This window comes from Equus asinus, chromosome 2 (assembly GCF_041296235.1).
Source record: "Equus asinus isolate D_3611 breed Donkey chromosome 2, EquAss-T2T_v2, whole genome shotgun sequence".
Classification (NCBI taxonomy): domain Eukaryota; kingdom Metazoa; phylum Chordata; class Mammalia; order Perissodactyla; family Equidae; genus Equus; species Equus asinus.
Window position 1 is genome coordinate 62,407,956 of NC_091791.1, and position 22,096 is coordinate 62,430,051.

At 37.2% G+C, this 22,096-nt stretch overlaps 1 protein-coding gene across 3 annotated transcripts; it reads right to left on the reverse strand.

Annotated features, from left to right (window-relative positions):
• Positions 1-483: 483 nt before the first annotated feature.
• On the reverse strand, positions 484-22,082 carry AP3M1 (adaptor related protein complex 3 subunit mu 1). 3 transcript variants are annotated; one of them, XM_014860625.3, is made up of 10 exons: positions 21,943-22,082; positions 21,680-21,828; positions 11,523-11,798; positions 10,658-10,829; positions 7,698-7,835; positions 6,667-6,752; positions 5,876-6,009; positions 4,782-4,989; positions 3,114-3,258; positions 484-2,622 (listed from the first exon to the last, which is right to left on the reverse strand). In XM_014860625.3, the coding sequence occupies exons 3-10, from the start codon at positions 11,793-11,795 to the stop codon at positions 2,522-2,524; spliced, it is 1,257 nt and encodes a 418-aa protein (XP_014716111.1). In that variant the 5' UTR covers positions 11,796-11,798; positions 21,680-21,828; positions 21,943-22,082; the 3' UTR covers positions 484-2,521. The 3 variants fall into 3 exon arrangements, with proteins under 3 accessions (XP_014716111.1, XP_014716115.1, XP_014716112.1); XM_014860629.3 differs by lacking the exon at positions 21,943-22,082 and having other exon boundaries at positions 20,994-21,723; XM_014860626.3 differs by lacking the exon at positions 21,943-22,082 and having other exon boundaries at positions 20,978-21,722.
• Positions 22,083-22,096: the final 14 nt, after the last annotated feature.

The following is a 22,096-nucleotide window of genomic DNA, read 5'->3' on the forward strand; positions in this document are numbered from 1 at the left end:
ACAGTAAGACCAGCATCTTCCCAGGGTTCTTCTGTAGCACACTTGAATGAACCCATCACATGAATTGCCTTTGAATAAAATAATGGTGACTCCTCTATGCAAAAAATGAGCATCTACTTCATTTGCTCTTGGGATGAACTCCTTTAGGAATTTAGAAAACAGGGCTATTCTGGGATTAGCTGGAATTCTGTCTTAAAAAATATCCCAATAGTACTAAGTATTCATAGATCTTTGTTATTAGTAGGTGGTGGCGGGGGTAGGGAGAGGAAGCTTTAAATCAGTCTGTGGCCAGAAGGGTGATGCTTAGAGAAAGCATACATGGCTATTAGCATACTGAAGTTAAGAGAGGAGCACTTGGAGCTTTGCAGCAACCCTCACACCTTGTGTGATGATAGAACAAAATCTGATCATGTTCAGCCTGCTCTGATACCGAGGCGTGCCCGTTTGAGAATGCTCAATCAATAGTCAAGCTAAAAAATCAACTTGTTGCTTTCATCTTTTTATTGACAGTATAGCCAGAGCTAGAGAAAGGGTTTACTAGATCCAATCAAACTAATAAACACAATAATTTAATTGTAAAAGGAAACAGTCTACTTGAAAGTTTGAGCAGAAATTGCTAGAGGCAAGGGACTCTTGGCATACAATCTGCTTGTATATAAGAGAAGACGGCACAGAAAGAAAATTGGACAGTCCAGGTATAGATAGTTGAGATTAGGGATTCTGCAGAAAGAAAAGCAGATGTACTGATTGCTCTTTTGAGGTATGAACTCTGAAGAGTAAGACATTAAAAAGGAAAAGTAATTCAACTGGGTAACCAGCCTTAGGCAAAGGGAATAAATATTTGGCAACATTTTAATTTTAGTTGCCAAGCTGATATTGGTTACCCTAGAAACTTCAAAGTTGCAAAAAGTAACCTTTCCTATTAGATAAAAGGCAGGCTGGATACCCTAGGCAGGCAAAGGTAAGAATGCCGCTGTGTACTGGGCTCCCTCTACCAGCACCAACCACTAGCCCTTGACAGCAGAGTGGATGAGTATCAGGGCTATCCTTAGCATAGGGAAAGGGAGTTATAAGCTGAGAAGAATGAAAAGAATGGAATCACAAGGAGAAGAAAATAGCATAAGAACAAGAAGGAAACATGAAGAACAAGCAGCACTTATAATTTTCAGCCTTTCTCCATTCTTCATGTCTAACAAAGGCAAAATAACTGGGCAAGGACTTCTAAGCCAATGAAGTTGAGTGAAATGATACAACTGTAGACTGACTTGCCAACCACGATGATCAACATGGTTTCATCAACGTTACTGAGGATTTTGTTTCTGCCTCAATATAATGTACCTTCACATACTTTGTCAGTAGAGACATTCAAGTACTCCAGTGACAGTTACGGCAATACTTTAAGGAAGAAATCTATTGATTATAGCCTTGGGAAGCACACAATATGAAAAGGGAGTTCCCCCTGAAGACAAGGATGCAGGCAAATTCAAGCCCTTGAGAACAACAATAGAAAAGATAAAAGATTAAAAAAAAAAAAAAGATTGAGGATAGTGAGGCAGGCATATCTTCCTCCTTTCACTGAACTAGGGCATGAGGCCTTTAGGCTAATTATTGTTTAAGTGGTGTTAGATAAGCTGTATAAAACATGAAGATGGCAAAGCTTCATTTAACTTTCTCTTTTAGTACTTTAATTTGCTTAAAATCTCAAATGCTTGTGCTTGCAATAACTTCCTAGAAGCAGAAGTAGGTTCCCTTTTATTACCTTAATAAAGCATTCGCCCCTTTGATACAAATGATTTTTACTGTGCTAACAGCTGAACCAGTGGCACAAAACTGAGATGGTACTTTCTGCAGCAAGGTCCCTGTAAATCAAAATCTGAGCTTTACATAAAAATCTGATTTATAAAAAATACAATACCAAGTACAGTGAGAATGGAGCATGGAGCAGCAGCGCTCCCTGCCAGGGCCATGTGGAAGTGGCTTTTGCTACAGTGCTTGCTTAATGGCACAAGTGAAAAGCTGAATAAGGCAAACACTTGAAGAGGCAGTCTTTTGTAAACTTCTCAGGGTGGGGGGAAATTTCCTCTGTTGGGACAGATGCTGATTTGAGATGGCTAAGATCAAGTGTGACATTTGGCTGCACTTGACACATCACACTACAGATTAAGACAGCTCCTGCTGGCTGAGACCAGTTCACTTGTTTTAGGCAAGAGGTTATCACTGTAGCCTTCTGCCTTTACTGTTACAGTGTGCAGCCTCCAGCTGGTGCCCCCCCATGGAGAAAATCAACTTCAAAATCTTCCTAAGTGAAAAGATACAAAATAAGCTAAGTCATTCAAAAGTTACCTTAGCTTAAAGCTCCTTAAGAACCCTACATTGATTAATAAGCAATTTTGTAAGCGGTGTGTAGCTTGACACAAATGCTTTAACTGGAATATGTATTCCCACCCACTTGGTACTTAATAGTAATAAACTGTAATGACACTTGTAAAACAAACAAATCTTGAGGAATTTTGGCCTCTTCTCATGTCCTCACTTGGAACTTTCCAGCTTTCGTGACATATTTCACTCCTTTAAATGGCTTATATTTCTCCCCATACATGTCCAAGCGGTTTACTTTTAAGCCTGTGTCAAAAACAATAGGTAAAGAAAAGCATAAATGATTATCCTGGTCACACCAACCAGTATAATATTTGTTTAGCAATGAGCTCTACACAGTAAATCTGATATTAACCAGTGCCCCTTCCACCATTTGGAAGCAATGTCCCTTCTACCATTCACAAATTATAGCACTGTGGGGGTATACTTTTAGTTCAGATTCCCATGTGAGCTAGGAATGTCTTTTAAGAATAATTCTACTTTCTGTGAGTATGAACGGCTCTGTTGGTGCTTGAATAAGGGTGAAGAATGAGGTGAATGAGGTGAAGGAAAGCTGTGTGAAATAAGGCGCTCTCCAAAATCATCATACCTGAGAGGGTGGCCCCACAGTACAGTGTGAAAGGCAAACGAGCTCTTGCTCTTTCTAGAGAGGGAATGTCAGTTACCCTTCTAAGTTCCCAATAGTTGACGTCAGCAAAACTCAATTACCCTTAAACACAAGTCAAACTTTTCCTTACCTGAAATAGCAAGCTGCTGGATCTTGAACTGTATGTTGAGGCTTGGATTCTCTTCTGGTTTGGGTGCTCCAGACTGTAAATTTACCAGTCCTTTAAGACTTGGGAGCTTTTGTGGAGTAATTTTTCCTACATCCCATGTTAGTACCTTAAAAAGACATAAAAAACAAAAACAATCTGAATTTATTAAAGACAGATGTACTAAGACAAAAGTTCAAACTTCTGTACAAAATGAAGCACAGTGTCTTGGAAATGAGACCTGGGACTGTCACTGAGTTTTACCAATAATTAGTTCTGTGACTCTGAATGGAGAGTGAGGATAGAGAACCAACATTTGTTGAAATTCCACTTTCGGATATAGCACTATTCGTAGCACTATTCATAAGTTATCTCATAGAAGCCTGTGATGTAGATTTTTGTCTTCATTTACAAATGAGGAAACTAAGGCTCAGAGGTCAAATGACTTGCTCAAGGTCACATGGCTAGTTAGCGACAAGACTGGGATTTTAACCTAAGGTTATCTGATTTCAAATGTTCCTTCCACTATACCACAATCACTGTTTCTCTCTGGGCCTCAGTTTAGAGAAGACTGACTAAATTGGTGTTTCTAAACTTTTAGTTATGGAACCCTTTGTTCAAATGAAATCTTTAGTGTGAAAGCTCAGAAATAGATGAGAAAGTGAAGCTGTCATGGTTGAAGTCGGGGTGAAGGGCCAGGGATCTGCAGCTCCCCCTTGCACTGTTCAGCCCTGTGTGGTCTCTCTGGAGGTTCTTTGAATCCTCAGGACTGGATTAGATGACCTTTAACATTCTATGATTTTATTAAAAAATAAGCCTTTTCATTTATCAAGCAGCTCAATGACTCTTTTGTTCAAAATAATCATATTTTTACCCAAGCAGGAAGTTTAGAGAAAATCATCTTTTACACTTTCTCTGAAAACATGCCTTCTGCTTGAGGCATGTTTATGTAGGATGAGGAAGCAGCTTTCCTGCAAATATCCACTGTGTAATTTAAAAACAATGCTTTTAAATTAAAAAGAGAAGGGTCTTAATGATAAATTTCTACAGAAAAGTTAACAATTAATAGACTAAAATGGTATCTTCTTATACCCATATAATGCTTTTCTCTTTTTCAAAGAGTGGTTAGGTTCACCAGCTCTGCTCCAGCGGCCCAGGGTTTTGCTGGTTTGGATCCTGGCACGGAGCTAGCACTGCTCATCAAGCCATGCTGAGGCAGCGTCCCACATAGCAGAACTAGGAGGACCTACAACTGGAATATACAACTACGTACTGGGGGGCTTTGGGGAGAAGAATAAAAAGAAAAAAAGAAGACTGGCAACAGATGTTATCTCAGGGCAAATGTTTAAAAAAAAAAAAGCTTTTACATCTTCTTCCTTATTGGAGAGAGAGTGAGTCTCTGGATTATCAATGGATGAGTAAAGGCACATTCTGAAAGAGAACAGAATGAGTCTCACTTTTCTTCTACTCAGCAGCAGATGCAGGATTCCATCCACAGCCAGTGGCAGAAGCACAGCACAGTATGCTCAGGTTTTATTAGAAACTTTAGTTTTAACCAGGACATTAAACCCTTCCCTCTGCCCCCCACCTTCCCAAATCACAAAATAAACATTGCAGAAACACTTGCTCACTCTTGATTTGAGGTGGCTGTACCTTGGTAACTGGATCAAATGTATAGCTGCCTTGTGTTGGTGTCAGGTTCATATTCAGCACAACTTTTGGCATGTGAACTGTCACTGTGACTCCTTCAATAGTTTTTCCCATATTCTGCTTTGGTCCAATCGTAACATCAAATCTGCCACAAGAACTATTCTCCTTAAAGCTAATGCTATGTTTCACATACACTGGTATTGCCACTAGACTAAAAAGAGAAAAAAACAAAAGCACAAAGACACAATTAATGGTATGAGACAGCTCCAGAGGTGGCCTGCACATCTCAGTCCTACCCTGTTTCTAACTCCACTATAGGGTCCCATTCCCCCAGAACTGCAGATTCAGCATCTGCACCAGAGTGAGGGAGCTGAGTACAGCAGTGTTCTGGTGCCACTGTGTTAGGAATTATATAATTCCTGAGCAATAAGTATACAAATCAAGATAGAAGTCTGAAACTTAATTATAGCATAAAAAATTGGGGCAAATAGCCCTAGCTTAAAGAAATGAATTAAGATCCCATGGAAAGATAATTTAAAATTATACAAACTAAATAAAGCAGTTTGTATGTGGTAAGAGCCAAAAAACAATTCCTCTGCTTTTGAGTCCTGTCCTGATGTTACCCAGATATCTTCTGGTACTTTCAAGGGACAAACCAGTTACAGCCGACAACACTAAATCATTCATTTAAACCTCAGTGCAGAGAAGACTGACTTGAAACCAGTTAGTTGGGGGATGTCCTGGGGAGCTACAGGTACGTCTGTCTCCTTCTGTCAGCCATGATGTCTACAGACCACAGTAAAATTATGGCACTGGTTCATGGTTTTGCCCAGGTTATGCATGGTCCAAAATGCTTGCTCTCAAGTACATATTTTACTATAGTCTCATTTACTACTACTCTAAACTCTTAGATTCAAGGTACGCTGATTATTTTAAACACGTATTTTCACCAGTTCTTCCTGGTCTCCTCGTGAGCCATGGCTAAAGGGAGCAATGATGAATTCAAGTATCCAACTGTCAGCATGAAACAGGGAAAGGTGAGTTCTACCCAACACACTGATATATGATGGCAGATTCTGGTTGAACCATCGACATACTTTTGTGAGCTGACACGATATGATATGAGTCGGAAATTTCCATCTGGAGGAATAAATGACAAAACTCTTTCAGATTCCCAACGCTTGAACCGGATGCAGGGGTGGAAGCTGACATCATCGAGAAGCCTTGGGTTCTGCCAGGAAAGCAGAAGACAGCTGCATTCATAGAATATAACAAATATGGCAACACTACTCAGATATTATGAGAAATTAATATGCTCCCTAAAGATAAAGCAATCATGTAAGAGTTTGTTATTATAACCACATCAACACATTATAATTTCACAATGCTTTAAAGTTTGCAAATATTTCATATACTTACTTAAATTTTAATAACTCTATGAGATAGAAAATGCGAGTAGTATCATTTTCATTTCATGCTTAAAAAAACTGAAGGTCAGGACAAGTTAGTGGCAGAGACAGCACCAGAACTCAGTTCTCTTGATTGTTCTTAGTAGTGTGTCATGCCAAGTCTAAAATGATGCAAAAGATCAATGCCCTTTCTTATCAGCAAAGCAAATAATTCGGTAAAAATGACACTGCAGATTTGCAGAAGCCAGCCAGCTATTTAAGCCACTTCTAACACACTTAGGCAAAAAGCTCTCCTCAGCCTTTCCATAAAGGCCATGCCCATCATGTAAGCTATTGTCTTGGGAACCTGTGCCAGGAATATTTCTGAAATAATCCTTGGCAATCTAAGACACAAACATTTCTCAGTATTTATCACTTCATTTAGTACTTCTTATGTATGAGGCATGCAAGGAGCTTCAGAACTGGAGAACAGAACTTACCATGAAAGAAAGGGAAAGGTCAGGCATTCCAGATAGCTTAATGCAAGCATCAATGACCCCCTGAATTTCTGCAAAGACTGTGGATCCTGACGAAAGAAAGAAAAAGGGTGATAACATTACTGCAATCTGTGTCTTTACTAGAGTTATCACTGTATCTGAAGTAATGGAGATGCCTCTCGGGTGTCAGACATACTGAAGCTTTGCACATCTATTAACAGGTCAGTGGAGAGAGGATCCATTACACCAGTTCAGACAGCTTCTTCACTGAGTGCTATGGTCTGTACCTAACTTTGATTGGAATATGATAATTCTAAGGAAAATCAGACCTGTCTCTATTTTTATAGAGTCAACTTTGTAAGACTGCTGGATATGAAGTTAAAACATTTTTAAACAGAATGTAAAAATGAGGCAAATTTATCATGAGATGGACTAAGCCATATGTTAACCTTCAAGAAATAGAAGCCATTCTTATTTATTCTGTGCAAAATAATTTGGTAATGAAAAAGGCACTCACTGAAGAAAACATATGGCTATAATTCACAGTAGCTCATTTTCACACACTAACTAGCTGTGTGACTTTGAGCAGATTACTTAACCCTTCCGAGCTTCACTTTCCTTATGTGAGGGTTGGACTAGATGTTTTTTTTTAAAAAAATTTATGATTCTAATAGAGTATTGTTTTGTCTGGGGTCTTTACTAGATGTACTGCACATAAAGTAGCAGCAAAAGTATGGTGTATGGTAGATATACAATAAAAGTTAGAATGAATAAATGGCAAGAGGGAAAGGTATATAGTTTAATAATTGGCTTAAAGTAAGCAGCATGAGATCTGACTTGCAAAGGTTTGGCAGATCTCAACTAGTGGCTATGAAAATTATACAGAATCTCCAGGTAAAATAAACAGAATTTTAAATCATTACAATACAAATGCCTTTCTACTGAAACCATACTGCTGAGCGATTTCGATTTCCTATTCAACTTAGGTCAGCTGAACTGTTTTTTCCCTAATAAGACCATATGCACACAATTACCTGATTTATCTATAATTGCATCTATTTCTTCAACGACATCAAAATAGGCTTCATTGTTTGTGTACTTTACCCCTGCCCGGCGCCATGGGATGTTGGACAGCTGCCCAGTGGGGAGTGTGTCTCCAACATTACTACTGCCTAGAAACCGGAAAAGGAGAAAGCAAAGCTAATGTATAAAATGGTCGTCAGAAAAGCTATTAACAGAAAAAGAAAAAAAAAATGAATGCTTTAGCTGCTTCTTTAACGTTTCAGTTTTTCTTCATTGAAGTTGTGGATGGTTTCCAGAATTGTCAGAGACATGTCCATACCGACATGGTCAAATTTCTAGAAGACAGAAATAGGCCATGTGATCCTCCATCTGCCAAACCAGTAAAATTCATTTACTTATCTTTTGCTTCCTGTGTGTTAACAGTAACCTAACCTAATTCCAGTGGCTCAATAACAGAATCTTATCCTGTTGCCACTGGTGAAAAAAGAGGCTGACTGTTTCAAAACCTTCTGCCGATAAAATGTCTCCACTGAGAATACAGAGTGATAACTAGGCCCTTTGGTATTCAGCTTAAATTCTATCTACATGAGATGCTGCCAAGCAGGCCTCAGTGGAGTAACTGGATGAAGAACATACTCTGGCCTTTTCCCATTTTAAGGTCAGCCCACCCATATGGCTGTAATATGGCTAATGTTCAATATACGACTAGTTTCGTGGTAAATTGACATAGGTCTAAAAATAGGTCTGGTTGTCCAAAACATATATCCCTGAGCTGTGACGTATTTAACATTTTGATTAATTTACATTTCCAATTCAAAAGTAGTGCATGCTTAACAACAGCAACATATGGACAGATCAGAAAAGTGGCTAAAAAAAAATATCTATCTTCCTATTACCAAAATACAACTACCACTAACATTTTGGTATATTTCTTTAAACATTTCCCTCATAAACTAGGTTACATTTATTATTCTTTTCTATTTTGATAATTTTGCTTTTTTCTGATTGTGTTTTAAAATAGAGTTGCAGTCATACTATATATACAATTTTGTAGTCTAATTATGGTTGGGGTTCCTGTCTCCAACCTGTTGACTTCCAGAATTTTCTAAAAACAGTGTTTGCTTTAATCTTCTTGTTCAAAACTTTCAATGTTTCCCTACTGGCTTCATGATAAAAGCTAAACAGTTAGCCTAGCATTCAAGGACTTCCTCAATTTTAACTTTTTAATTTTTCCTCCCACTATTCAACTAAAAAAAACAGCTAAATGGGTTAATACAACTCAAAGTTTTTTACTTTGTGTGTGTTTTCTCTCACACAGTTCCATCCATCCATGAAGAATGCTCTTATTCTTTCCTCTCTTCCTAAATTCTGTTGATTCTCCAGGGCCCTGCCCCAGGGCCACCAATTACAGTTCAGGAGGAATTACTTCATCTACTGAACTAGTCTCTTGAACTTTGTAAGGTATTGCCTTACTAATCTGTATTATATTTTTTTCACTCTATAGTAACTTTTTTCTGACTATAAGATACGTGTTTATTTTGGAAATTAGCAAGTATAAAGCAAAAATAAAGATAATATGTAGTTCCCTGGCTGGAAATGATCATTGTAAACATTTTAGAACTTTTTTGTCTGTGTGAATATTTATGTACAATTAAGAGTAACTTCTATATTTTTGTGTTTTTTTTCCCATTTGATATTACATCATGTGCACTTTCCAGTGTCAGTATATCATCTATAAAATATGGAACTACTTTTCAAAATCTTATCCTGTTACTTACGTATTTTAATTTTTTTCCAGTTTCTCATCCAGAGTGTAAGTTTTAGGAGCATAGGTGCTCCACCTTATCTGTCCTTGAATTTCTCCTTACAATCAGCTTTGCACAGAGGATGAATAAAAAGCTGTTGAATGATCACTTTCTTAAAGGCCTCTCTTGCCCCATTTTTTAGGTCAGTGCACTTGGAGAGGCATTTACAATGGTGGACAGTATAGTTGGAACAGCATATAACATTTCATAGAAATCCTTCTCTAGAAGACTTTAATATTTTCAAAAGAATATTGTCATCTGGAGTACTTAATTTCTAGCTATACTGAAGAATTAAACCAAAATTGGAAGCTTGTAAGACAAGTACAAAGCCCTCATACAACACATGAGATCTCACAAATAGACTAATTTCCTCTCTCTTTTTGTTTTAATACATCTTCTGGATGTATTAAAACAAAGACTTGGAGGAGGCAGTATGTAGTCTGTGGTGGAGAGCCTTAAATTTTCTTTAGTAATTGTGGGGTAGCAGCCTTACGCCAGTTTTAAATGCTATTTTTTTCCCCAGCTTTGTTAAGATATGACTGACACAAAACATTTTGTTAAGTTTAGGGTACAATGTATTGATTTGATACACTTTTATACTGCAAAATGATTACCACTATCGCATTAGTTAACACCTGCATCACATCACATAAAATAATGCTATTTTAAATATTAAAATGCCAGTCTATAAATAGGTTAAATGCTCTTCCAAGTAGCCTCATATATTCCTTTTTATTTTTCCAGTTTTATTGAGATATAATTTATATATAACATTGTATTAGTTTAAGGTATATAACATAATGATTTGATATATGTATATATTGCAAAATGATACCACAGTAAGTTAACATCCATCACTATATTGGCTTCTTTATGATTAACTGGGATAATTTATTCAGTCTTCTTATTTAGTGCTGATTAACAGTAATAATGCTGTTGTGGTCTTGTAGAAAATCCTCTAATAAAAGAGTAATAACCAAAAGTTCTTTATCACTTAAGACTAGCCTCTTTCCGTGAAAAGAAATATACATCCGTTTTAACATTACCACTAATTTTAACTCTGGAAAAACTGGACCATCTTAATAATCTGCCAGATCATCAGCAACAATGAGTTGTTTATAAAGTTTTCATTGCTCAGTTCCTAAGAGAGTATGTTTTTACCTTACCTGTAATAGAGTTGACGACGGAACGTAGAATTGTTGGTGGTTTAATCAGTTCTTTCAAAATGTTAGATTCAGTAGCCAGTGGAAATCCATTGTCTAACATTTCTTCCAAGAGCTCATATACTATGACCACATTATCCTTAATTGCAGCCTCCGAACACTCACCAAAGTAGTCCTAACAAATATATACATAATATTGCACAATGGAAGGCATAGTGAAAGGCTTGCTAAATACTTTTTGTTCAGAGGGATAAACCTAGAGTAACATAATTCACTGTTTAAGATGAATGTAAAACAGAGGGAAAAACACCTGTCTATAGTTCCATATACTATTCCTCAATGGTTTCTTAATATTTTTACATTGAATTGAATTCCTATTACATGCTATGCCAGAAAGTACAATGAAACATTTAAACCAGAATGTGAAATATAAACTTCATTTGCCCTGATTAGGTACCCCAAACACACAGATAAATTTCAAATTATTTGATATATTCAGCAAGACAAGAGAAAATAATAAAATGTAAACATTAGAAGATTTCATAACCAATAAAAATCCTGAGTCCATTCAGAGAACTGTATGTGGAGGGCACTATTGTTTCCTGATGACATAATATGCAATACATATAAAAAATAAGGCTTCCATGACTATGAGATTGTTTTGTTCTTCTAAAACAGTGAATGGAGCAGCCATGTGTGCTACTGTACACCCTCCAAAAAAGAGTTTATGAACTTATGCTTAGTTGAAAAGAAGAGAGAGAGAAACAGACAACATAATAAAAGCTGGGTAATAAAAAAATATAATCATGTGTCCCACCTCCAACTAACTTGGATAATTTAAGATCAAAAGATCTGATGAATAACCAACCTGAAAAGTGTCAGCAACTCGATGTAGGAACTCAATTACAAAGAGAGGTGGCACTTCAGTCTGTATGACGGACACAAAAAAGAGCTTATCCCGGTAGATACTGATGAGGTAGTGATGAGGTGTTGAAATGACAGGTGGTACATTTTCAACATCAGCAGCTTTCTCTTGAGCTTCAAAGAAATAATCACAGACAGATTGGCTCACAACGCTCTTCCAGTGCTTCTCCAGAAATATGTCACCAGAACAATTTATGAGAAATAGACTGTGGATCATTTTCTGGGGGAAAAAAAGCTTAAATTTAGTATATATCAAAAAGTACCCTTGTATTATCCTGACACCAAAACCAGACAAAAGCAATACAAGAAACTAAAGACCAATATCACTTAAGGATATAGAGGCAAAAATCCTCAACAAAATACTAGCAAACTGAATCCAGCAATATGTAAAAAAGATAATACACCCTGATCAAGTGAAATTTATTCCAAGAATGCAAGGTTGGCTCAACATATGGAAATCAATCAATATAATTTTCATAAAATTCAACACAATTTTCATAAAATACAAGACAAGAAGCATAATTTCAAAAGGTGCAGAGAAATCATTTGACAAAATCAAACACCCTTTTATGATAAAAACCCTTAACAAACAAGGAATAGAAAGAAACTTCTTTAACCAGATAAAGAGCATGTATGAAAATCCCTAGCTAACATCATATTTAATGGTTAAAGACCAAAAGCTTTCCCCTTAATATCAAGAACAATGATATCTACTCTCATGACTTCTACTCAGTATGATAGAATCTAGCCAGGGCAATTAGACAAGAAAATGGAACAAAAGGCTTCCAAATTGGAAAGGAAGAAGTAAAACTATCACACACATACATACACACAAACTATTACGACAAATAAATGAGCAGCAAGGTTGCAGGATACAAGATTAATATAAAAAATCAATTGTGTTTCTATACATTAGCAATGAATAGTCTGAAAATGAAACTGAGAAAACAATTCCATTTACAAGAGCATCAAAAGGATAAAAGTACTCAGGATTAAATTTAACAAAAGAAGTGAAAGACTTGTACACTGAATTTTATAGAACATCACTGAAAGAATTAGAAAGACCTAAAAAATGGTAAGACATTTCATGTTCATGGATTGGAAGACTTAGTATTGTTGAGATGGCAATACTCTCCCAATTGATCTATAGATTCAATGCAACCTCTATTAAAATGCCTATTTTGTCTGATATAAGTATTGCTACCCCAGCTGTCTTTTCTTTTCCATTTGCATGGAGTATCTTTTTCCATGCCTTCACTTTCAGTTTGTGAGTGTCTTTAGATCTGAAGTATGTCTCTTGTATGCAACATATATATGGGTCTTATTTTTTTATCCAAATATGTGGAGATTAATCAAAATGCTACTGAACAATGATTGGGTCAATGAAGAAATCAAAGGAGAAATCAAAAAATGCCTGGAGACAAATGAAAATTAAAATACTACATGCCAAAATCTATGGGATACAGCAAAAGCAGTTCTAAAAAGGAAGTTTATAGCAATACAGGCGTACCTCAACAAACAAGAAAAACCTCAAATAACAATCTAACAGTGCATCTAAAGGGACTGGAAAAAGAAGAACAAACAAAGCCCCAAATCAGAAGGAAGGAAGGAAAGAAATAACAAAAATCAGAGCAGAAATAAAATGAAATAGACTAAAAAAAAAAAAAAATCGATGAAGCCAAGAGCTCGTTCTTTGAAAAGATAAACAAAATTGACAAACTTTTAGCTCGACTCACCAAGAACAAAAGAGAGAAGGCACAAATAAATAAAATCAGAAATGAAAGAGGAGAAATTGTAATGGACACCTCAAAAATACAAAAGATTATAAGAGAATAATACAAATATATAAGAGAATATGCCAACAAACTGGATAATCCAGAAGAAATGGATAAATTCTTAGAATCATACAACCTTCCAAAATTGAATCAAGAAGAAATAAAGAATTTGAATAGACCAATCATCAGTAAGGAGACTGAAACAGTACTCAAAAATCGCCCAAAAAAGAAAAGTTCAGGACCAGATGGCTTCCCTGGGGAATCCAACCAAACATTCAAAGAAGACTTAATATATATCCTTCTCAAACTCTTCCAAAAAATTGAAGAGGAGAGGAAGCTTCCTAGTCGTTCTACAAAGCCAACATTACTCTGATAACAAAACCAGAGAAAAACAACACACAAAAAAGAAAACTACAGGCCAGTATCACTGATAAACATCAATGCAAAAATCCTCAACAAAATACTAGCAAATTGAATACTAGCAAAATGAATCCTCAAATTTATATAGAACTACAAAAGACCCTGAATAGCCAAAGCAATCCTGAGAAAAAAGAACAAAGCTGGAGGTATCACATTCCCTGATTTCAAAATATACTACAAAGCTATAGTAACCAAAACATCATGGCACTGGCAGAAAAACAGACACACAGATCACCAGAACAGAATTGAGAGCCCAGAAATAAACCCACACATTTGTGGACAGCTAATATTCAACAAGTGAGTCAAGAGCATACGATGGTGAAAGGAAAGTCTCTTCAATAAACGGTGTTGGGAAAACTGGGCAGCCACATGCAAAAGAATGAAAGTAGACCATTATCTTGCACCATACACAAAAATTAACTAAAAATGGATTAAAGTCTTGAATGTAAGAGCTGGAACCATGAAAATTCTAGAAGAAAAAACAGGTAGTATGCTCTTCAACATCAGTCTTAGCAGCATATTTTCAAGTACCATGTCTGACTGGGCAAAGGAAACAACAGAAAAAATAAACAAATAATTACATCAAACTAAAAGGCTTCTGCACAGCAAAGGAAACTATGAACAAAACGAAAAGACAACCTAATAATTGGGAGAAGATATTTGCAAACCATATATCTGATAAGGGTTAATGTCCAAAATATACAAAGAACTCACTACATCTTAACAACAAAATCTAAAAACCCAATTAAAACATGGGCAAAAGATCTGAACAGACATTTTTCCAAAGAAGACATACACATTGCCAACAGGCACATGAAAAGATGTTCAGCATCTTTTCTATTAGGGAACAACAGTAACTATCAGGGAAATGCAAATCAAAACTACAATGAGATATCACCTCACTCCTGTCAAAATGGCTATGATTAACAAGACAAGAAACAATAAGTGTTGGAGAGGATATGGAGAGAAGGGAACACTCACACACCGCTGGTCGGAGTGCAAACTGATGTAGCCACTGTGGAAAATAGCATGGAGATTCCTCAAAATATTTAAGAATAGAACTACCATATGATCCAGCTATTTTACTGCTGGGTATTTATGCAAAGAGCATCAAAACACAAATACATAAAGATACATGCACCCCTATGTTCATGGAAGCATTATTCACAATAACCAAGACTTGGAAGCAACCTTGGTGCCCATCAAGGGATGAATGGATAAAGATGTGGTATATGTACTCAATGGAATAATACTCAGCCATAAGAAATCTGGCCATAACGAAATCCGGCCACTTGTGACAACATGGATGGAACTTGCAGGTGTTACGCTAAGTGAAATAAGTCAAAAAGAGAAAGTTGAATACCATATGATCTCACACATAAGTAGTAGATAAAAACACCACCAAAGAAACACACAGAAACAGAGACTGGATTAGTGGTTACCAGAGGGGAAGTGGGGAGGGGGAAGGGTGAAAGCAGTGATTAGGCACATGTATGTGGTGATAGACTGTAATTAGTCTTCGGGTGGTGAATCTACAGAGAAATCGAAATATAATGATGTACACCTGAAATTTATATAATGTTATAAAACAATGCTACCACAATAATAAATAAATAAACAGGAAGTATAAAAAAACAACCCACAGAATGAGAAAATATTTGCAAGCCATCTATCTTACACAGGACTATTATAAAGAACACTTACAACTCAATTAAAAAAAAGACAAATAACACAATTAAAAAAATGAGCAAAAAACAGGACATCCCAAAGAAGATATATACAGAAATGGCCAATAAGCACAACAACTCAAATCTTTATTAAGAGTACAATTGAAAAATAAACTGTAGTGTATTATAAAATGAAATATTAGGTAGCAATGAAAATGAATAAACCATGGCCATATGAAACAAAATATGGATGAATCTCACAAACACAATATTGAACAAAGTCAGACCCAAAAGGATTCATACAGTATGATTCTGTTTATGTGAAGTTCCAGAACAGGCAAAAAATAATCTATGGTTGAGAAATCAAATGGTTTCTTTTATGGAGGGGAGTGTGGGTAGTGAGGAGAACAGCATGGGGGTGGTCTTCTAAGGTGCTGGTAATGTTTTATTTCTTGATCTAGATGATGGTTACAAGTTGCGTTCATTTTGTGATAATTCATTGGGCTTTATGTTACGACTTGTACACTTTTCTGAGTGTTAGTAATGCTTCAAATAAAAACTTCATTGTCTTTGCAATATGGGGGACAGTGGGAAAATGTCTATTACCTTAACTTGTTCCTTTCTTTTATATGGATGACATCAGTATTAGGCGTTTAGTGGTCTATTCATTCAAAATTATACTACTGTATGGTAAATGTAGCCTAAGGAGAAAGAATTTACAATCTATGAATACAGTTTCTATTCATGAAGATAAATTCCAAAGAGGAAAGACTTTCCAGAATGGATTCATCCAATTCTGTTCATACAGAAAATAATGACATCAACCTGATCAGTTTTTTCAGAGGAAGTAATTTCATTTATTTATTTATTTATTTAGAGGAAGATTAGCCCTGAGCTAACATCCACCACCAATCCTCCTCGTTTTGATGAGGAAGGAAGCTTGGCCCTGAGCTAACATCTGTGCCCATCTTCCTTTATTTTCTATGCGGGATGCCTGCCACAACACGGCTTGATAAGCAGTGCATAGGTCGTTGCCTGGGATCCGAACTGGCAAACTCCAGACTGCTGAAGCAGAACACAGGAACTTAACTGCTGTGCCACCAGGCCGACCCCAAGGAAGTCATTTATTTTATGAAAGCAGCTGACATTTAAAGACTATCTGGTGATGATTTCCCCTTCCCATTTGATACATGTTCAAGAGTTATCAAGTAAATAATACTAATTACTAAGATGTGTTTTAGTAATTACTGTATTAATAAAACATAAACTCTGTTAATAGTTTAGAGTTCCTGCTCATTAGAAACAAAAAAATATTTCTTTGTTCAAAGCCATCTCCACTTAGCCCAGCAATCAATTTGAGTTGGCAGCAATAAACCGTGATACCTCAGGCTTTGGACCTACTAAATTTTTCCAGATCAATATCTGAAACCTGCTAAATTTTTCTACTTTATCTAACCAAATATGTTGTTTAGTATGTCTGCTTTGTGTCAGTCTTATATTTCTGTATGGGTGATAAAACAGTGCCATTGGAATAAGTGGACTTGCTATATAGAACCTACTTACTCTAACCATAACTTCTGCTGATACACTTTTATTTTTTAAATGAAACAGGAATATCTAGTGATAGGATCTGCAACTAAATTTGTATTATGACTCCTTTTCTTGGAATAAAATCTTCATCTGAAATATAAAGTGTGGTGTAAAGTGGAACATTGTAATTGACTCAGTGAGATTCAGATTTGAGCACTTCAGGTGAGCCAGCAAAGAATATGGCATCCTTTGCAAAAATTAACTTTCAGCTCCATTCAAAATGAATTAATAAATTCAAAATAAATGAATATATAAAATGTATTGAGTACTTACTGTGGGCCATATACTATGCAATGCACTTTACCTACATTAATTTTCACAACTCAATGCTATAAATACTGCTTTTATTCTCCATTTTACAGATAACACAATAAAATCTCACAAATGTTTAAGTCAATTATCTAAGATCATACAATAAGTATCAGAGCTAGGATTCAAACCCAGATCCAATTGAATTCTGAGCCTCTGTTCTTACCTTCCTCCAGAGAGTAATTATTAGGAATACACTCTAATGCAGCAGTGTCCAATAGGATTTCCTGCAATGTGGACATGTCCCGTATCTGTGCTGTCCAATATAGTAGCCACTAATCAGATGTAGCTATTTAGCACTTGAAATGTGGCAAATGCAACTGATGTACTGAAGTTTAAATTTAAATTTAAATTTAAATAACTACATGTAGCTAGTAGTTACCATATGGGACTGGGCAGCAAATGTCCTGTTTGAGCTACTTATTTATGAGGAAGAGCTGAAGAATATGCTTCTTGTTTAGTCAGAAGTCAAAATGTGTTCTAATAGATTATTTAGAGTAGAAGTTATATTTAAAGGAGCTGACATAGGTTATCTTCTTAAACCATTCATCCTATAGAAAGTATAGTTCATGTGGATCTGTGGTACTCCACTGTCACAATATACCCTAAAAGAGCTGCTTATTCTTGAAGCAAGTGACTTGGTAGTTTATTTATTTTAGGAGCCAGATTCCTACTCATCCTCTTAAGCTGGTGAAAAAGTCTCTCCAGGAAAAGTTTCCACCAAAGTTCTTTTCACTGGCAGTAGTTCAGGTCTCAGAAGAATACAGTAAGTTAAACCAGCCATCTGGATTTACTGTTGTTATCCTTAGTGCTGAGATGAAAGCGTACACTTGTTCTCAACAGTGCTTAGCTTTAAAACCCATCTTAACATTCTATTATAGGAAAATAGAGCTTATTTCTTCTATCCATATTGTAACCAAGGGCCTAATGCATACAACAATTATATAAATACCATATGCAGCAGTGTAAAATTGCCTGTTTCTTTAGCTACTTATCCTTTTAGTACCTGCAGTTACTTCTTTCATTATTTTAATAAACTTTCTGGGAAAGCAACACATTCACCACCACAACCATCTTTTTGTTCTTAGTGACTTTTGAGTCAGAAAGCAGAATTCTCCCAGCTTATTTTAAAGCCACTTGAGAAGCTGTGTTCAGAGGTAGTTTCATCAAAGATTTGACTGCAGTTTAAATACTTCATAAATCCTCTTTACCAAATGTTGAACACACTCATCCTGATGATTCATAAGCAATGCAATTACAATAGTCAAAATATTCTTGGAAGATAGTGTCTAAAAAGGAAAATGTATTCCTTCTATACGTAACAGAATAGAAGCATAGAAGGGCCTATATCCAAGGCGAGAGAATGAGACCAGAAAAGAATCTAGCTCCTCTAATTCTTAGCCAATATTTTGACCATTTATTCATTCAACAAGTAGTTTTGAATATTTTTTATACATTAAACAATTGGGATACAAGGGTGAACAAAAATAGAGTCCCTAAACTCACAGCATTTAGAGTTCACCAAAGAAGGCACCCAAGTTAATTCAGTAAAGACGTAATTCTTATTATGATAGGGGAAATACAGTGTGCTACAGAAATTCATAAGGCTTTGACGTGAGAGAGAACACAAGACAAAGAAATCCATGACAGATGTAGCAATTTTAGAAGGCAGAGGGAAGTGTTGAGATGAGACTGGAGAAGGAGATAAGCAGAGGTTGGTTCACTTTATTCTCAGAAAGAAGCCAAGTTGGAGACAGATTTGTGAGTAATAATGATTGCTTGTTAACAGGAATTGTAACTATAAGAAGAATATAACTACAAAGAGAGAATGTACATAGTAGAAGGAACTCCAACATTTGAGTAGCAGCTGAGTCAATAAAGTGGGCCTAAAAAAAACCTAAGAAGATGTGGCTGAAGAGGGATAAGAAAAAAAGGGGAGAGTAATGGTTTTTAGTAACTAAAGTGTGTTAGTGTGTTTCCAGAAGAACAAAGTAGTAAACATTTTGAATGGCACAAAGAGTTCAAGCTACAAGAAGAACTGAAAATGACATTGATTTAACAGTGTGTTTCAATTTTCTTTCATTATTGGCTGCTAAGGGGCCTTTTCAGACTCCCCTTCATTCACGCCCCTCCCCCATAAATTTTTTTTTTTGAGGAAGATTAGCCCTGAGCTAACATCCGTGCCCATCTTCCTCTACTTTATATGTGGGACGCCTACCACAGCATGGCTTGCCAAGCGGTGCCATGTCTGCACGCGGGATCCGAACCGGCGAACCCTGGGCCGCCGAAGCAGAATGTGCCAACTTAACCGCTGCGCCATCAGGCCGGCCCTCCCCCATAAAATTTTAATACCACCAAATATATATCTGTATATCTGTTTATGTATTGTAAACATATCTGTGCTTTATACATAAAGACAGTATATATATTTTTTTGCCTCACAGGAAGCAATATTTGTCCCTACTGAGAATGTATGATTTAACACATAGAGGACATTGGTGATCTTAGTAAAAGTATTTTAGTAGTAGTTCAGTGGAATGATGGAAACAAGATATACTGCAGTGGGCTGAGAAATAAAAAACAAGAAGTGGGGAAAACAGACATAAGGAGAGTAGATGATACATTCAAGAACTCTAGCTGTGAAGGGAATGAAAAGACAGCAAAATAAATGGGAGTGGTTAATAAAGGAAGAATATTTTTAAATGCTGAAAGAAAGGTGTGAGTAAAGGGGGAAAGGCTAATGATGTAGGAGAGAGGGAATAACTGAAAAAAACAAAAAAACAAAAAAAGACCCTCAGAAGGTAGAAGAGGACGGTATTGGGAGACTAGGTGAAAGAAGGATTTGCCATCCCTAAGGTGAAGAGACACTTTTTCCTCTTTAAAGGGAAGAAGGGTTGTGTTATTTGGTTGCAGGAAGATGAAGGCTTCTATTTTCTCTGTGTGATAGGAGAGAGAATTCCTTTTCTCTACAAATACCATTGGCTACTCATGAATTAAGATATTATTGAGCTCTTTAAAAATATCTGGTCTGCAAGGAACTCCAGTAGTATATTATGTTGAATGTTTAGAAATATTGTAAAAATCCTAACATTCAGGAAGAAAAGTTAACCTTATTGTAAAGAGAACTTTCCTACTAAAGATATGCAAGTTTCAGGTAATTCTTCATTCACTTCATTCCTCCAGTTTTCCTATGGTTTCAACTGAAAGTGTTCTCCTTTCTTTTCAAAACCAATCCACTTGTAATTTTGATCCCACACCCTTCCCTTTCTTCCTGGGTATTCTTTTTCTTGGATCTTTAATCTTATACATTGGTTACCTGTTTTCTGCACCAAAACATAATGTGTCTCGTGTTTAACTTTAAGAAAAACTCCAAACCTCTTAGAGACCTTGCCATTCTCAAAAATCTTTTGCTTCATGCTCCAGATGAAGAATTAAGGCTTCACTTGCAGCCTCTCCTCTCAGTAATCTACTCTATTTAAAGCAGCTCTCTCAAGTGACCCAATGATTCCTAATCATGGAATCTAACGAACTATTCTCAGACTTCAACTTCCTCCTTTGACCCTCGCAGCATTTCATGTAACCGATAACTTTCCCCCAAACAAAACAAACACTTCTTATCCGATTATATGAAACTTTACCTGTTTTGGTTCGCACCTTGAAAGTTTCTTTCCGGCTTACTTCCCAGGCTTGTTTTAAAAAAATCTTTCTAACATCTCCACTTAAACCACGGTTTCAAACTTGATATATCCCAATTTTATAGTGGCACCATCTTCTTAATCATGTAGGCTATAAGCTTCAGCTGCAGGTTCAACCCAAATCCACCAAATCCAGCCAGCCAGATCACTCATCACTTTTCCATACTCACTGCCACCTCCTCAGTTTAGATTCCCGTTACCTCTCTTCTAAGAGTTGCAACACCCTCTTCACTGTAGTCCCCACCCCAGGCTGATCCAGGCGCCACCCTCTAAGAGGACGTCCGCTCAGGTCAGTCAGGGGTTTTGTCCTCCAAAGCAGAAGCCTGGGGCTGAGGTCCGAGTCGTCGGTGCTCCAGCTCACTGTGGGTGACAAGACTTTTTCCTGTGCCAGAGCACGGACAGGGACCCCAAAGAGCTCGAACCTCTTGGGCCTGGGTCCTGAGAACACTGGGTTCCAGGTGTACCGCTCCCTTCCGGCCCTGCTGGCAAGAAAGCCCGGAGGGCCAGGAGGGGAAAGCGGGCCCGGCACACAGCACCACAGACGCTCCTACAGCCCAGGTTGGAATTCGGAGCCCCAGCTACTCAGCTTACTCCTCAGTTTTCCAGCTGTCCCCTGTCCGCAGTCTCCCCGCCCCTCACACTCACCCCAAGACCTGGGCCTGTCAGTGATTCGGCGCCGGGTCCTCTCCGGACGGAGGCTGAGGCAGCTGAGAAGGCCGTGAGGACCCCGCAGTTGGAGTGCCCAGTAGATTGCCTTACCGACAGCTTGAAAGAAACCACCTCGCTCTACAGTGCTGAAAAGATTAAATAAGCGGGAAGACGATGATTGAGAAGAAAGATGTCTCTAGAGGTTTAAGATCTAAATCTTCTAGATCACCCAGAATCTAGAGGAATTGGGGATTTCTCACCAGTTGGACTCAGGCGCTCTCATGCGCAGCCTAACTCAGTCTGGGGTCCTCCTACAGTCGGGTGGGCGGGATCAGGAAGGGGCTATGTTTTAGCCAATGAGTGCGGCCGACGGGTAGAGCCAGGGGCTGTGGGTGGGAGAGGCACCGACTGAGA

What these genes read in the sequence shown, in the direction of transcription:
- AP3M1 (XM_014860625.3), bottom strand. Translation starts at nt 11,795, where the DNA reads ATGATCCACAGTCTATTTCTCATAAATTGTTCTGGTGACATATTTCTG. An exon ending in TGCAATTATAGATAAATCAG is followed by an intron (nt 6,753 to 7,697) that starts GTAATTGTGTGC and finishes TTCTTTCGTCAG; the next exon opens with GATCCACAGTCTTTGCAGAA. An exon ending in TATCGTGTCAGCTCACAAAA is followed by an intron (nt 4,990 to 5,875) that starts GTATGTCGATGG and finishes TTCTCTTTTTAG; the next exon opens with TCTAGTGGCAATACCAGTGT.